Source organism: Gopherus evgoodei, chromosome 2, assembly GCF_007399415.2.
Source record: "Gopherus evgoodei ecotype Sinaloan lineage chromosome 2, rGopEvg1_v1.p, whole genome shotgun sequence".
NCBI classification, from domain to species: Eukaryota; Metazoa; Chordata; order Testudines; family Testudinidae; genus Gopherus; species Gopherus evgoodei.
Genome location: NC_044323.1, coordinates 59,791,576 through 59,808,114, shown reverse-complemented (window position 1 = coordinate 59,808,114; position 16,539 = coordinate 59,791,576). Strand labels below are relative to the sequence as shown.

At 40.8% G+C, this 16,539-nt stretch overlaps 1 protein-coding gene across 13 annotated transcripts in view; it reads right to left on the bottom strand.

The window, feature by feature from the left end:
* The window catches only part of DNAH11 (dynein axonemal heavy chain 11), a 296,073-nt gene that overhangs the window by 33,451 nt on the left and 246,083 nt on the right, over nt 1-16,539 (bottom strand). For 12 of the 13 annotated variants that reach the window (XM_030550733.1, XM_030550737.1, XM_030550738.1 and 9 more), the window contains 9 exons: nt 15,585-15,789; nt 13,721-13,888; nt 9,508-9,648; nt 8,630-8,800; nt 6,682-6,804; nt 5,920-6,113; nt 4,730-4,878; nt 3,616-3,743; nt 75-302 (listed from right to left, as the gene is read on the bottom strand). In XM_030550733.1, the coding sequence (XP_030406593.1) occupies nt 75-302; nt 3,616-3,743; nt 4,730-4,878; nt 5,920-6,113; nt 6,682-6,804; nt 8,630-8,800; nt 9,508-9,648; nt 13,721-13,888; nt 15,585-15,789 (1,507 nt within the window). The remainder of the gene's footprint in view (nt 1-74; nt 303-3,615; nt 3,744-4,729; nt 4,879-5,919; nt 6,114-6,681; nt 6,805-8,629; nt 8,801-9,507; nt 9,649-13,720; nt 13,889-15,584; nt 15,790-16,539) is intronic. The other variant, XM_030550734.1, reaches the window with a different exon arrangement.

Genomic DNA, 16,539 nt, shown 5'->3' with positions numbered 1-16,539 from the left:
TAGACCAGTTATTTACAAAAGTTTGTAGTAATTAAAAAAACCAAACCCATACATTATGTAAATGTTGTCCTTACCTGGTCAAAGTTGTAGAGGGCAGCATGCAAATTAGCTAGCACCCCAGTAGGGGGTTCACTGGTAATTTTAATTGAGTTTTCTAGAATTCCTTGAGGGATGATGTGTTCTTCTGGGGTTGGAGCTGGTTCAGCAATAATAAAGACCCGGAAATCAGAGTGGCTTCCTTTGCTGTATTGTTCAAGGAGTTTCTCTAAGGTCCCCAACCACTTGGCTACTAGATGAACATTCTGTAGGAAAACATGAAAGTATTCACTGTGAGATAAGTATAGGTTTATTATTTCAGAAGTAAAGTATACACTTTAAATAGCTTTAAAAACACTGTTAAGGCAGTTTCATGAAAAGGAACAGGCACTCATCTCCAAATGACATTTCACTATTAAATGAGCTGGTGGTGCAGAAGCAGAAACATTAAAGATTCTAAGAAGGACATCGGTTACATTAGCAGATATTTCACTAGCCTCTGAAGGTTTCAAGTCTTGATTTAGCAAGGCACTAAAACACGTGGTTAACTTTAAGCATATGAGCCAATTTCATCCCTGTTCAGCAAAGCTCTTAAGCACATACCAAAGTGTTTTACGGAACTGGGCCCTGTCATGGGGCAGCTGGGCCCTGTGAATAGACTTGGCTCAGCTCCCCTGAGTCAGAGCAGGTGGACCCAGGTGATCCTGTTGAAGGGGGAAGTGCTACACCTGGGGCTATAAAGGCCTGTCACAGGGCAGGAAGAGGAGGAGTGATTGGGACACACTGTGCCTGGGGAGAGGAACCCCAGAGGAGTGGCACTAACTCCTGTGGTGGCCACTGATGTAAGAGGTCAGGTGCCCAGGAAGGTTGCCCTGGAGTTACTATTCCAGAAGAGCAGCAGAGCTGAAGGAGGACTGGCTGAGAAGGGAGTTGGCTGGGACTAGAAAGCTGCCAGAAGCAGGATAACCAGAGATCCTAGGGAAGGGAGTCCATGAAACCCTAGGACAAAAGGTGAGCTAAGGGGCTGGTGTCTTGTTTGTTTATTGGCTTATGTTTGGACAATATACCTAAAGGAAAGGAGACTGTGTGTGGCAGGGAATGCCTCTCAGATATGGGAGAAGCCTTACTGTGTCACAGACGGTGGAGAATGTGGGCATCTCACATCAGCCCCGGATACTGGCGGGGAGGGAGTAAGGTGGCTCTTTGGTGCCCAGTGAAGAGAAAGCTGAGCCCATGACATTGGCTGTCCCATACCACATTTGCATGGGTAAGAGGAAAAATGGAGGTTGCGATCTGCCTGTTGATAACAGGACAGCAGCAGCAGATGGTCACGGTACAGTGGCAACAAGAACAGCAGCAGCAGCCAACCCAGGTTCTGCTCATGTGATTGATGAAGAACCTGAAGAAACAGTAGGAGGCACAGTTCGCCATTAAACAGAGGTGACAAGATGCACCCTTTCAACAACAAGTGTGGTTACAGAACAGTTGGGATAAGGGATGCCGGGCAACATGGTTGGTGATGGAACCATGAGCTGGCTGGCCTCAGGCCTGCCAAAGCAGGGACCAAAACACAATACCAAAGGCATCCTCTGAGTGTTTGATAGAGTGGCAAGCAACACAGGATGAGAAGGATCAACTTGGGTGGCTCATGTAGCACCATTCCTGATGGGCAAAGCTCAGGCCACTTGCTGAGCAATAAGCAAAGAGCATGTGATCTTCTACCTGTCAGTGAAGGCAGTCATTCTGGATCAAGAGGGACTGGCTCCAGAGGCCTAGAAACACTGGTTTCAGGTAGAACCATTTTCGTGACGGGCACAGCCATGAGTGGTGACTCAGAAATTACAGGATCTCATGCCTCTGTGGCTCGGCCCCAAGGCCAGCTGGAGAGAGAATCATGGACCAAATTGTCCTGGATCAGTTCCTAAAGATTGTCCCCTTGGAAGCCAACAGCTGGGTGAGATGCTTTCAGCTGGCCTGGGGGTGGAGGAGAGAAAGAAGAAGCTGTTGAATGGGCAGAGGCCTTCTTTGAGGCCAAGGGAGATGAGCAGCCACGGCAGGATGGTAAACTGAGGGGAAGCCAAAAGGTGGTGGCCCAGGGAAGCTCTCAAAGGGAAAATTCTCAAATGGCCAAAAATGGGGTAATATACAAGAGCTACAGGGGGCTGGGGTAGTTCCACAGTCTAGTGGAAGCCCTCAAAGGTGGTGGCTGAGGGGGACCCTTTGGATGCTTCAGGTGTGACCAGCCTGGGCATATTAGACAAGAATGGTGTGTGATTTTCTAGGTTGTTGGTCTACAAAAGCACCACGAGCTGAAGAGCTGAAAAGCACTATATCACCAAAAGCTGCTTGAACCTTCACCCATGTCACCTGAGGCTTCAGAGGTATGTCACAGCTGAAACTGGGCTGCCTTCATTACCCCTGCTTCTAGGCCCGAGCCTGTGAGGTGCTGAGCACTCAAATTCCATTGCAATCCACCACTTTTCAGCTCCTTCTCTCTCTGTTTTCTCCGATAATACCATTGCTTTACTTAGTAAGAACTATATCAATATTAGCTGAAAGGCACACCTCCTGGTAGATAAGCTTGAATAGCTCACCGGTAAAGTGAGCTGAAAAAACGGTGAAAATGTTATAATTAAAATCTCAATTATTTTTTAAAAATATTATCTCTATTTCAGTACAGTGCCTGGCACAATGTGGCCCTGACTTCAGCTGGGGCCTTTAGTCACTGCAATTATTTATTTTATTACAAGAACAGCTAAACAGCAACTAATGTTTGCAGCAGATAATTAGGTTGACAACCTGATGCAGTGCTGATGGTGTAAGACTAGAATTGGAAGGAATAATGTGGCTCCCCTAATATCTTTTATTGGCAAGGCCTGGAACCAACGCTTCCAGTAGTGTTTCAGGACAATGTGACCATTACATATATTAGCACACTATAAAATACAATATAAAGCTGCTGGTCAGAGCACCTTGCATTAGTGACACTAACAATACCAGTGCTCCTGTCAACTTCTGTGGCTGCACCAAGAATGATAGTTCACCAGGGCGTTGTAAAGAGCTTTTTGTTTGTTGCAGAGAGTGGATTCTCAATTCACACAATGCTAGCCAAAGCTGCTACTGCTATCTCTGAAGAGCAGCACTCCAGTGCTGATTATACAGCTTCCCAAGGGCTAGCCATTCTAATTTTATTAGACGACTCCATTATGGCCTACTCAATGGAACAAGAGTTCTTAATTATGTAGGAGAAGAGTGTTCCTGAGGACATAATCATGCCTAGCTATAGGGAGCCTTCTTGTATTATCTCTCCTGGCCCTATTGGGAATACAAAGGTAGTGCTTGTAATTGTGAGGGTAAAGGCAGAATGCTATGAACACTCAATATATGTGAACATTTACCTTATTGTTTACAAAGGCAGAAGAAAAACAAAACAAAATGTTCTGTTTGTAGCCTTTTTGAATTCCACAGAAAGTTGTACCTTGTTGGACAATCCTTACCTTGCAGTCACTTCACTAGCGCAAACAGCCATTCACCTAACTGAGTGCACCACTATCCTCTATTGTGCTGTTTAACACTTACTTGGAGAATGACCCAATGCCCATGTGTGGCAGCTTCCTCTAGTGCCTCTTCTGCCACCATCTCTTGACCTTGTCCTAAAGAGATATTATGGAATTTTCCAGAGTCGATAGTAAACCCAAGTTTTTTGCCTATAAAGGAAGTGATAGGGGTAGGAAACGAACAGAGCAGAAAGGGGAAAAATGATAACTCATTAATTTCACTATCACTGGTGCAATATATATTAGTTCTTCTGAAGCACTTCACTAAACTCTTACAATTTCAACAAGCGAAACTGCGAGCTCTCAACAGCAGCCTTATTGCTAGTATTAGAAAAAGCCTGTAGAAATCTGTTCCCTTGGTTTTAAGATAATGAACCTTTTGACATTTTGATAGATGTTGGGCATTGTTACTGAGCTTTAGAAACTCTTACAGGGGGTACAAAGCAATTCCTTTATAAAAAAGGAGCAACATGTGGTAGATATCACATCATTTTTTTAACTGATTGGTTCAGTGGGTAAATGCACAAACCTCTCACCTTGTGAGGCCTGAGTTTAAATTGAGCACAGTCAGGTCACAGCTGTATTAACCTGGTATTCTCAGTGTAGTCTGTGGGGAATAGTAATCCTAAGTATAAAGCGACAGTGCTTTACACAATTGAATATAGTTTGTATAATGACCATTATTTAGTCACAGGGGGCACAAGATTACATGAGCATGGAGAAAATTGCCCTCTGGCCCTCATCTAGTCAAAAGGTAGAAAACAGTACAAAAGAAACTTGCATTATGCCAAGCAGAGGAATGTTCAGTCTAAAAATTTCTTCATACTATAGTGCTAATAGCCTTGCACTTTTCATCCACTCTATTTACCACAAATAGGTGTGGGGTGGGGAAACTTTACAACTTAACTCTTTTGTTAAAAATAAACCCGGCCCAACTTTGTCATATTCATTTCTATTCTTTTATGAGGACACATTGTTTTGGTTTTGTTTAAGATTTTAAAATTTAGGACCCAATCCTACTCCCTTTAAACCAAAGCCCAAAGTCCCATTGTCTTCAATGCCCAGCAGGATTGGGCCTATAGATATTTACTTTCCTTCTCCTGTGCAAGCACAACCTTTATTGAAAACACACTCACCAAGTGTCTCCACATCTTTAAGAGGGTCTACTCCAGGGGAGAGGACGAAAAACACTGGAGTGGCTGGACTGCTGTCTTCATATAATTTTGCTAAGTCCATCCTGGTGCTCTCCACATACTTGGAACCTAGTTTTTCCTCCACAAAGTTTCTATATAAATATAAAGTATAAACTGAAGACACCAAGAATATTCACAATTACAGACTTGGATCCTGAGTTCTTCTCAGACTACATAACCTGCTGCTTCTAGGCTAGTAGCAGTTTCATTAAAGAAAGGTGTCAGGGAAGCAAGCTAAGGGAGGGAAGGGAAGGGCAGTCAGGTGGTAAAGAGGGTACAAAAAAATCTGGCATATGTCTGTTCAGGAAAGGGGACAATGACAATGTGATAGAAAGGCCAGCTAGGCACAGCAAGTAATCAGTAAGGGAATGCTTCTTCCTAGGAAGGCGTGAGCATGGGTAGCATACAGGGGTGCTGGGAACAATTTGTATAGTGGGGGTGCTGAAAGCCACTGAACAAAACTTCAAACCCAGTAACAATGGAAACCGCTTCAAGCCAGGGGGTGCTGCAGCATCCGCAGCACCTCTAGTTCCAGCACCTATGGTAGCACAGCTGGTAGGGTTTGGGCAGTCGGGCGAAAGGTACCATTCTTTGGGAGGCAAGGGATTTAAAAAAAATCTCGGAGGGTTTGGATAAATATACTCGGCTGAAATGTTTTGAGGATCACAGATTTTTAAAGAAGAGTGAGATGGAGAATTACCATTCCATGAATCTAACTGCTATCCCTAGAAAAAGAATGAATATTAAGAGAGAAATATGACTAAAAAGTGGGCAGTCAGGACCACAGATTTTTTTTTTTAATTATAAATGAGGCCCTCCTTGTGGCTCAGGGCACATGTATAGAATCTAATAAAATCACCAATCTATAAATAAGCCAATTCTCTATAAACAGTCAATCACCCCCATCTGATCCCACCACCTTCTCACAAATACCTGAAAAAGAATAGATAGGCCTATTAGGAATAGATAGGTACTATTGCCACAAAGGCCAATAATCAATCTCAGGCTCTGACTGACCACATAGCTTGTAAATTAGATTCCCACAATTGAAAAGTTCAGCACAGCGGGTTACACATCCAATAAGCCATCTTCACGTGTGGTTCCATGGATACACACAATGTCAAAGACCATACCTAAGAGCATAGGTCATTCTATCTGGGCGCAGTGCCCTCAATATGATAAGTTTCTGAAGATAGCTTTTGTTTTTCCATTCCTGTGGGAACTTTTCCTTTTCTGGGCATTCTGAGTCCACCCATTTCTTCCATCTTTTAGGAGACCCTTCGATATCTCTGTCTAACCCTCGGAACTCATCCATTAGAGCAATGGCCTGGAACACACCAAACGGGTGATATGCCCATGACATACAGTTGGGGTGATAATGAAATACATTTTTACATTTTACTAATAATATAGCTGGGGTGATAATGAAATACATTTTACATTTACTAATACTAGTAATATTATTTGACACCTATGGCCTAATTTAAAGCACAATTTATACTTACAGCCTATATTATTAAATGTTTTTTTTGTAAAAGATTACCCCATTTCATATCTCCGTACAATCTGTCTACAGTTAAATACCCATCTACCATATACTGTAACACATAAGATTAGTTTTTTCTGAGAGTAAGAAACTGTGTGAAGATTAGAATTACGTTCCTGGAGGTATGCCGAGATTATAGAAAATCAGCATTTCCACATGAAATACATATATGATTTTATCATCTCAGGGGGAAAAAATTAAAATGCAAGGACAACTCATTCAATAGCACTGCAAGTTGTACTAAAATTTACTATGGAATATATGACTTTATCTGACATTATTTAGCTCTAGGAAGTCTCCAGAAACATGAAATAAAATTTAGAACTGAAAAACAATTCTCCAAACCTACCCTAATGGCACTCCATGACTGAGGAGTTAAAAAGTCAACAGAGCTCTTGTGAGTGTGTTCGACTGTGAATCGAAGCAGGAAATCCAATTCAAGGAGTTCTATCTCTTTACTTCTCAGCAGAATCTTGACAGCATACAAAATTGAAAAAGGTCATCAGGTTTACTTGGCAGTCACTTGTGACAAAGTATTTACCACTCAACAGACATTATTGAATAGGCAGCATAAAGCACTGAAAATTCTGGTGACAATCTTCTGTAGCTCCAATAGAAGAATTTAGCTTTAGCCAATTATTTTAAAATAATGAATAGAAATATATTATAAGAGAAGTAATGGAGTGAGATCAATTCCTAGACCTCCATTACTCACAAGCATTTTCAAACTTAGCCTTATGTTTGTAGTACACACTGCAGAACTTGCCTCAGACTGTTAGACACCAAAAAACCCACCAACAACCTCTGAACTAAATAATTTTGAAGAAGTTAAAATTGTCATTATGCTCTATGCCAGCAGTAGCACCCAAGTCCTTTAAAAATAGCTAGATTACAATAATAGCTATGATTTCTGATTCTTTAGCTAGAATAAAAAAAGAGTTGTTATATGAAAAAAACCAATTTAAACCATAGTTCTTAAAGATCAGAGTTATTCTGGGCTTCGACTGTACAAGATTTTTTTTTTTAAATAGCACTACCCAAGTGGCTAAGGAGACCTGAGTTCCATACAACTCCTTACATTTATCCTCCACCCCCTTTAAACACATACTGAGGGACAGGAAATTCACACTTGTCAGAGTCATTGTTCTAGGCTCTCTTTAGACTCAGGGAGACCACAGTGACTCATTTGGAATGTTTTTTTTTGCAATGAGAAGGGGTGGCAAATTTTTTAAACGAAAGCTTAAGTATCTGCAGAAGTTAAACACATCAGGAATACCACAAAACTATATCAGGGGGAGACAAACCTAGCCCATAGGTTGAATGTACAATAAAAATATTGAATTCAAATGTGTCTTTTTAACTACACACTTACCACCACTATCTGTGTTGTCTCTCCTCCCCCTGCACACTGTGAAGAATGGGAATTAAAGTGTATGCCCAAATAAATTTATTAGTTTCTAAGGTGCCATAATGACTCCTTGCTGTTTTGCTGATACAGACTAACACAGTTACCACTCTGAAACCCATCTCTATCCTGAGAGTTAATTCCAGCTGGAGTTCTCCCCAGCTACCCAGGAATCCAGCAATGACTAATTCAATTTCCTAGTGCTCAGATAGACAATACAGCGACTCCACTGTTGGAAAACTACCTCCTATCACCTCTGGAGAAATGCATCAGAAATCTGACCAGGTTCAGGAGATCTTCTCAAAACCTCAGGTCCTCAGGCAGGAACTCTTGAACAAAGGAACTTTGAAATGGATAAAAGACAGCCTGTGACCCAAGAGTCTCACACACACATGCTGACCAGGGGATCAGATTGTAAGAAAGGCAAACGATGTAGGGGGTATAATCTGTCTCACCCAGCCCCAAGATCAGGGGCTGATGGGTCAGGACCTACTTATTATTTACTTGTATCCTACCTGGCCTGAATCTCAGCCTGAAATCAAAAGATATTTTTATTACTTGGAGAATCTCTGCTATAAAGTGCCAAATTCTACACAACCGTACCTAGGGAACTGCAAGCAGTACTTCCATAATTTTCATCCCTATAATGTACACAGAGGAGTATAACAACATTTTTAAATGCTCAAAGAAAATAAAGACTTACATAAAATAGCTGTGGAAGTTAATAATAATATTGATATTGCAGTAGCATTCACAATATGTTAGGTGCTGTACAACCACAGGAAGATATGATGTATCCTCCGACACTGATATTTTCTTGTAAATAAGAAATAGGTAAAATAAACCACACTCCCCACCACTACTGCCTGAATTCCTCCCCGCCCTGCCTTACCTGAAACATTGTCTGGGCTAGGAAGGTGAGTTTATCCTTTTCAAAAAGTCCCTGATTGGTGTAAAGGAAGACAGAGTATGTAACAGCTTCTATCAGGTTGGTGATGTGCCCCTGCAGATCCTCTGATGATTCAGCCCAAACAATCGCTTTATGAAAGACTGTGTTGAAGGCCTAATGAGATGTAGGATCACATGGTTGTTAAAAGGATTTTTGTTTGTTTGTTTTTAAGAGCTATTTAATAGATCTCCAATGTAAGGCTTTTCAAAGTAAGTGCCTGAGCAGTACAAAATGGAGACACTGCGCAGGATCACGCCCCTCCCCCTGAAAGAGTAGGCTTGGAGAAAGTTTTCTCCAAGGGGGAAGAGAGGGAGGGAAGGGGTTGGGGATTACAAAATCCCAACATTTTTCAGTCTATTCATTTAACTCAGGAGCAAACAATATATGTTAACTGACTCCACCAATCTTTCCCACCCACTGGACATCCTAAAACTGACACATTCCCTCAAAGTGAAAAGGCTGGTGGTTTCAAGGAAGGAGACTTTCCGTCCTCAGCCAGTCACTTTTAGTATGTTTATTGTAATACATTGTTTAGTGAATGCTTCAAATCTCTCTATTCATTTGGCCTTGCAGGAAGATTTAACAAAAATAAGGTAAGCATTACTCACATAATCAGAATGTAAACATCTGACAAAAGAGAGATTAATGGGAAGTTCAATATTGTGAGGAATCGATGGGAAAATGCACAACCCTCCCTCACACACACAAACACCCCTTAAGTAACAAATATTAATAGCTGATACAAATATCATTGGTTGCTAATTGCTGTAATCAAACCCCCATGCTTGGTCTTTCGTATCACACCAGAAATAAAGCTTTACCTTCAGTGAGAACTGATAGATAGGGTTGATTTTGTCCAGGTCATTAACAACAAAGTAAAGAAGAGACGCTCTCAAAGCCACTGGTCTGTAATGCTCTCGGGCCTCATTAATTTTAACTTCATTTTCTTTCGCTTCAGCTACCTGTAAGATGATAGTTACCTAGTTCATTTTTAAATCTATCATAACTGTTACACTGATCTGAATAATTAAGGGCTGATCTAAAGTGAAAAGTTACATTGGCATAGATACGTCTCTCAGGAGTGTGAAAAATCCATACCCCAAGAGACGTAGTTAAGCTGACCTAACCCCTGGTGTAGACAGTGCTAGGTCAACAGAAGAATTCTTCCATCAATCTAGTTATCACCTCTTGGGGAGTTGGATTACACCCCCTCCCCTATCACTATAGTGTTTACACTGAAGCACTACAGCTGTGCAGCTGTAGCATTTTAAGTGCAGATATAGCCTAAGTCACATATATGTAATTGACAAATTCTTAACGGTGCGAAGTGAGAAACGCAACATGGATACAGCTGATATATCTGAAACAATAAAAAAATGTTTGGCAAAGGTAGAATTAAATTGGACACCCCGCTCCAGGCTTGCTGGTTAGAAATCAGATTTGATTTGATCTTCTTTACTATACATTACTATAATTTTAAAACAGCAGTTTAAGAGAAGTTATTATGTCAGTGGTGTGAGTTTTATATTTCTTTTCTTGATGTAGAAAGGTTGGTTGCATGGCAACACTATAAACTTGCCTTTATTTTATTAAGTAACTTATTAATCAAGCCCATCATCATGCTAGAAGTCTAAGTCCTAAGGTGGATGAACTTGAGTGTCTGGTATTAAATGAGGATTTTGATATAATATGTAACACAGAAACTTGGTGGCTTGATGATAATCAATAGGATATTGTAATACCAGGGTACAAAATATATAGGAATGACAGAGTAGGTTGCGCTGGTGGAAGAGTGGCATTATATGTGAAAGAAGGAAAAGAGTTAAATAAATCTTAAATGAATCACATTGTACCACAGAATCGCTATGGATAAAAATTCCATGCTTGAATACTAGGAATATAGCAGTAGGAAAATACTACCAACCACCTGAGCAGGACAGTGATGGTGATTATGAAATGCTCTGGGAGACTGTGTTTTCTATTTTTATAGCATCTCTAATAATAATGGAGGATTTCAACTATTCCCATAACAAATGGGTACACGTCACCTCAGGACTAGAAGCAGAGATAAAGTTTCTTGACATCATAAGTGACTGCTTCTTGGGGCAGCTAATCCTGAAACTCACAAGGGGAGAGGCAATTCTTGATTTAGTCCTAAGTGCAGCACAGGATCTGGACCCAGAGATGAATATAGCTAAAATGCCTGGTAATAGCAACCATAGCATAATTAAATCGTTGTGGGGGGGACACCAAAGAAGCTCACCACAGTAGCATTTAGGAAAGGGAACTACACAAAAATAAGGAAGCTAGTTAAATGGAAATTAGAAGGTACAGTCACAAAAGTGAAATGCCTGAAAGCTGCATGGAAACTTTAAAAAAAAATCATAATAGAGGCTCAAATGAAATGTATACCCCAAATTAAAAAAAACCATAGCAAGAGGACCGAAAAGTGTCACCATGACTAAACAACAAGGTAAAAGGCATGGTTAAAAATTGGAAGTAAAATCCTACTGAGGAAAATAGAATGGAGCAAAAACTCTGGCAAGTCAAGTGTAAAAGTATAATTAGGCAGTCAAAAAAAGAATCTCTGAAGAGCAACTAACAAAAGACTTAAAAACTAACAAAGATTTTTTTTAAAGTACATCAGAAGAAGAAAGCCTGCCCAACAATCAGTGGGGCCACTGGACGATCAATGTGCTAAAGGAGCACTCAAGGAAGATAAGGCCATTGTGGAGAAGCTAAATGAATTATTTGCATCAGTCTTCACTACAGAGGATGTGAGGGAGATTCCCACACCTGGGCCATTCTTTTTTGGTGACATATCTGAGGAACTGTCCCAGATTGAGATATCAATAGAGGTGGTTTTGGAACAAACTAATAAATTAAACAATAGTACATCACCAGGACCAGATGGCATTCACCCAAGAATTCTGAAGGAACTCAAATATGAAAATTGCAGAACTACTAACTGTGGGATGGAATTGATCATTTAAATCAGTTTCTGTACCAGATGACTGGAGGATAGCTAATATGACACAAATTTTTAAAAAGGGCTCCAGAGGCGATCCTGGCAATTATGGGCTGATAATCCTAACTTCAGCACCAAGCAAATTGCTTGAAACTATAGTTAAAAAAACCCCTAGAATTATCAGACACATAAATGAACACAATTTGTGGGCACAGTCAACACAGCTTTTGTAAAGGGAAATCATGCCTCACCAATCTATTAAAATTCTTTGAGTGGTGGTGGTGGTGGTGGGGTGTCAACAAACATGTGGACATGGGAGATCCAGTGGATAAAATTTACTTAGACTTTCAGAAAGCCTCTGACAAGGTCCCTCACCAAAGGTTCTTAATCAAAGTAAGCAGTCATGGGATAAGAGGGAAGGTCCTCTTATGGATCAGTAACAAGTTAAAAGACAGGAAACAAAAGATAAGAATAAATGGTCAGTTTTCAGAATGGGGAGAGACGAGTAGTGATGTCCCTCAGGAATCTGTACTGGGACCAGTTCTGTTCAACACATTCATAAATGATTAGAAAAAGGGGTAAACAGCAAGGTGGTAAAATTTGCAGATAGTGCAAAATTACTCAAGATAATTAAGTCCCAAGCAGACTGCGAAGATTTGCAAAGGGATCTCACAAAACTGGGTGACTGGGCTACAAAATGACCGATGTAATTCAGTGTTGATAAGTGCAAAGTAATGCACATGGGAAAACATAATCCCAACTATATATATAATGATGGGACCTAAATTAGCTGTTACCATTTAAAAAAGAGATCTTGGAATTATTGTGAATAGTTCTCTGATAATATCTGCAGTCTAAAAAGCTAACTGAATGTTGGGAACCATTAGGAAAGGAATAGATAAGACAGAAAATATAATGCCACTATATAAATCCAAGGTATACCCTCATTTTGCATACTACATACAGTTCTGGTCACCCAATCTCAAAAACATATATTAGAATTGGAAAAGGTCCAGGGAAGGGCAACAAAAATTATTAAAGGTATGGAATAGCTTCCATATGAGGAGAGACTACAAAGACTGGGACTTTTTTGCTTGGAATTTGAAAGAGGTCTATGAAATTGTGAATGGTGTGGAGAAAGAGAATAAGGAAGTGTTATTTACTTCTTCACATTGCACAAGAACCAGTGGTCACCCAATGAAATTAATGAGCAGCAAGTTTATAACACACAAAAGGAAGTACTTCTTTACACAATGCACAACCTGTGGAACTCATTGCGAAGGGATGTTGTGAAGGCCAAAACTATAGCAGGGTTCAAAAAAGAATTAGATAAATTCATGGAGGATAGGTCCATCAATGGCGATTAGCCAAGATGGTCAGGGATGTAACCCCATGCTCTGGGTGTCCATAGCCTCTGATTGCCAGAAGCTGGGAGTGGGTGACAGGGGATGGATCATTGACAATTGCCTGTTCTGTTCATTCCGTCTGAAACACCTGGCATTGGCCACTGTTGTAAGACAGGATATAGGGTTAGATAGACCATTCATCTGATCTAGTATGGCCGTTCTTATCATCTCTAGCTAGTCTCTTAATTAGTCTCAGAGCAGGGAAATAGTGAGGAAAAATTACTTGAAAGCAGGTTTCTTAGATTTTGAAATGATTTTGGATTCAGCCACATTCATATCCCTTTGCATGTCCATGAGCTTTCATACATATAGACCTTCCATTCACTTAAATGTTAGGGAATGGCAGTTCTTTTTGAGAGTACCCATATTCATTTGCGACAAATATGTTTAAATCACAATTCATGCCACTAGTGCTCATCCTGTTTATGAAGTTTCAGGCATGCAACCAGAGAGCAAAAATTATACCATGTGATTTATGTGGCCAGTCGCACGCCACTAATATAGTCTTTGCATATAAAGCTTTTACCAAACACCTAAGCATGACAGCAACATAAAAAGTCTACTTGTGGATAATTCTAAAAAACCCTCATTTTAAAATATGAAATTAATAATTTGAATTTTACAGGTAACTTCTAAAACTAATAAAACAGAAATTGTTACTTCCTTGTGCTCTATTTCTGCTGCTGTCGACTTTGTTGATTCAAGTTTCTCTACCAGTTCCGTGTCACCCAAGAAACTACCCTCAGCAGCTGACAGACGAAGCAAAATATCATCCTCTAGGTGCTTCAGCTCAATCTTGAAATCATTCTGTTGCTTGGTCAGGAGAGACTAATAAAGGGAATGAAAAATTTAGACTTAAACAGCAGCAGCAAAGGATGATCACTTGTTTTGCAGACTCTATGGCCTTTATTCTCCATTCTGTCCCATCACTCTATTTCAGTTTTGTTTCTGAAAAAGAGATGGCATCTTCTATTCTAATGAAAAAGTATGTTACAATTATAGCAACCAGTCAGGAGGAAAGCCTGGTCAGGGCTGCCGGGGGGGCTGGGGGGGGAAGGGGCAAGTGGGGCAATTTGCCCTGGGCCCCGCGAGCCTCGGCCTGGCGGCAGTCTGGGTCTTCAGTGGCATTTCAGTGGCGGGGGACCCTTCAGTGCTGCCGAAGACACGGAGCGACTGAAGGGCCCCCCGCCACCGAAATGCCGCTGAAGACCCGGACTGCTGCCAGGTGAGTACAAGTGCCGCAGCTCCCCCGCTTTGCCCCAGGACCCCTGAATCCTCTGGGTGGCCCTCAGCATGGTCAAACATGAAAGCATGGCACCAAGAACCTGGGCTGATTCTTGATTCTGCTCTAACCACCTTGTTCTTCTCAGGGTTGCACGAAGTGAGCAGGATCTGGTCATAACTGGCAAGTGGAGAATTTCCCAGCAGAGGAAATTCCCCTGTAAAGCTGATGGAGCCAACTCCTGCATTAGCCCACTTCCCCCTCACCTCAGCATGCAGGCTAGGGCAGATAAAGCATGGCAGAGGTCTGCTCTGGTACCTTGAGCATCTATTGGTTTATGATCCCTTAGGGGAACACCCAATCAGCATATGGTCCCTTACTGGGGGCACTCCACTGGACCATGAGGCTGGCAGAAAATAACTCAGATGACCAGGGAAGCATAACTTCATCCTTGACAGCTTTCCCCACAACTCTGCCACAAGCAGAGCTCAGACGCAAGGGAGAATCTGGCTCAGAAGTTTTCAGACTATGTTCCCAGCTCTGTTCCTTGACAAGTAATTTAACATCTGTACCACAGTTTACTCTTCTGTAAATGGGTAAAATAGTCTCAACTTCCTGCTGGTGTTGAGGCTTGATGCATTTGAGCCTGCAAAGTGTTTCAAGATCTTTGAAAGAAATGTGCTATAGCAATATGAAGTACTTTTATTTTTAATTTTTCACCTATATATTTTTAATCTTTCATTTAACATCCAGTAATCATACGACAAATCTAATCAAGACCCCTTTTCAGCCATTTATAAAAATATTTGTTCATCAATTACTGTAAAATGTGTTATTATTGCCACAAATACATTTCTGCATTGCACAAATAGCAAGAATAGATTCTTAGTACAATTAACCGAATGCCCTAGAGCCTACTAGTGCAGTCATATCCTCTTGTAGGTTGGCATGAAATTTAGTTTTTGCTTATTGGCTCAAGACCATTGACTCACAAAATACACTGAACAGGGTTAGTTAATCCATTTCACCATTCACAGACATGGTGAAAATGGAAGAGCAGAAAGAAACATAGGAATAAGATCGTAATATACAAATTCTAGCGATACTTTATGTTAGAACAAAACTCCAAGACTTGCAGAGTTGAGAACTCAGTGGGACTCCAGCAAGTGCTTCACGCACCTCTCGGTATCTACTTGATATAGAAGTTATTGACAATCACTGCTCAGTAGATTCAAACGGGTATATTAATGCTGGCCTTAGACCCTGAGGAACAGCAACCCACTGGTCAAAAGGTCGTCTTACCTTAAGTTTTTCTAAGTCAGGTCTTTCAACACTAACAACCTCAGTCAACAGCTGCTCTTCTAGCCCATCCCTTGTGACAGTGAAATTAATGAGGGTGGTCTGAGCCTGTAATTCTGGCTGATAGTGAGGGTTAGCAAGCTTCGTGTGAAGGATCAGATGGAAATTCTTGTTGAACTCACATTCTTTGTCTTCAATCTTGATATACCTGACAGTAGTTAACATGCAAAGTGATGGGAACAGTACTGAATAAAGCAATTCACAAATATCCTACATTACATAAGACCAGTACTGTACAAGTTTAATGCCACAGAAAACAGACACAAGCCAAATGCTCAATACTTGCAGTTTGAGACACAACATGAGGATGATAAAATTCACCTAAAGCAAATGAAGTTTAAACTCTCACCCACCATTTCATCATTTTCATTTCAATAGGTTCACCTGCTCATATAGCAGCATACACTTGTGGCTTATTGGCAATGAAACAGGTTGCAGGATAGAGGAGTTCATGGTTCAGAGGTAACCTTGTGTCCTTGCTCCTTACCATGAACTTGGACAAGCTCTCAAATAATTCTTACATGAACTGTGTGTGTTCTTACAATTATTTTCTTCAGCATCTTTTAAATATTCCAGCTATAAAGGCTAACGCAAACAAACAAACAGAAATACATGGTTATGATAAACTAATAAATGACAGGAAGAGACAAAGGGATGTCAACTGAGGAACAAAAGAGGACTTTTAAAGGTGGCCGACAAAATGTTTTGTTCAAAACAAATTAATTACTAGGTCACATGCTGCATAGAGTGAGTGATTTGAAACGTATCTTTTATTCCACTTAAGATCCCTTAAGTAAGGCATTGCTTGCTGGCTCTGACCTTACTATAATGTCCCAGCATGCACTATGCTGTGGTGCTACTGTTACCTGGAGACCTTACTAAAGCATCAAGTTGAGAC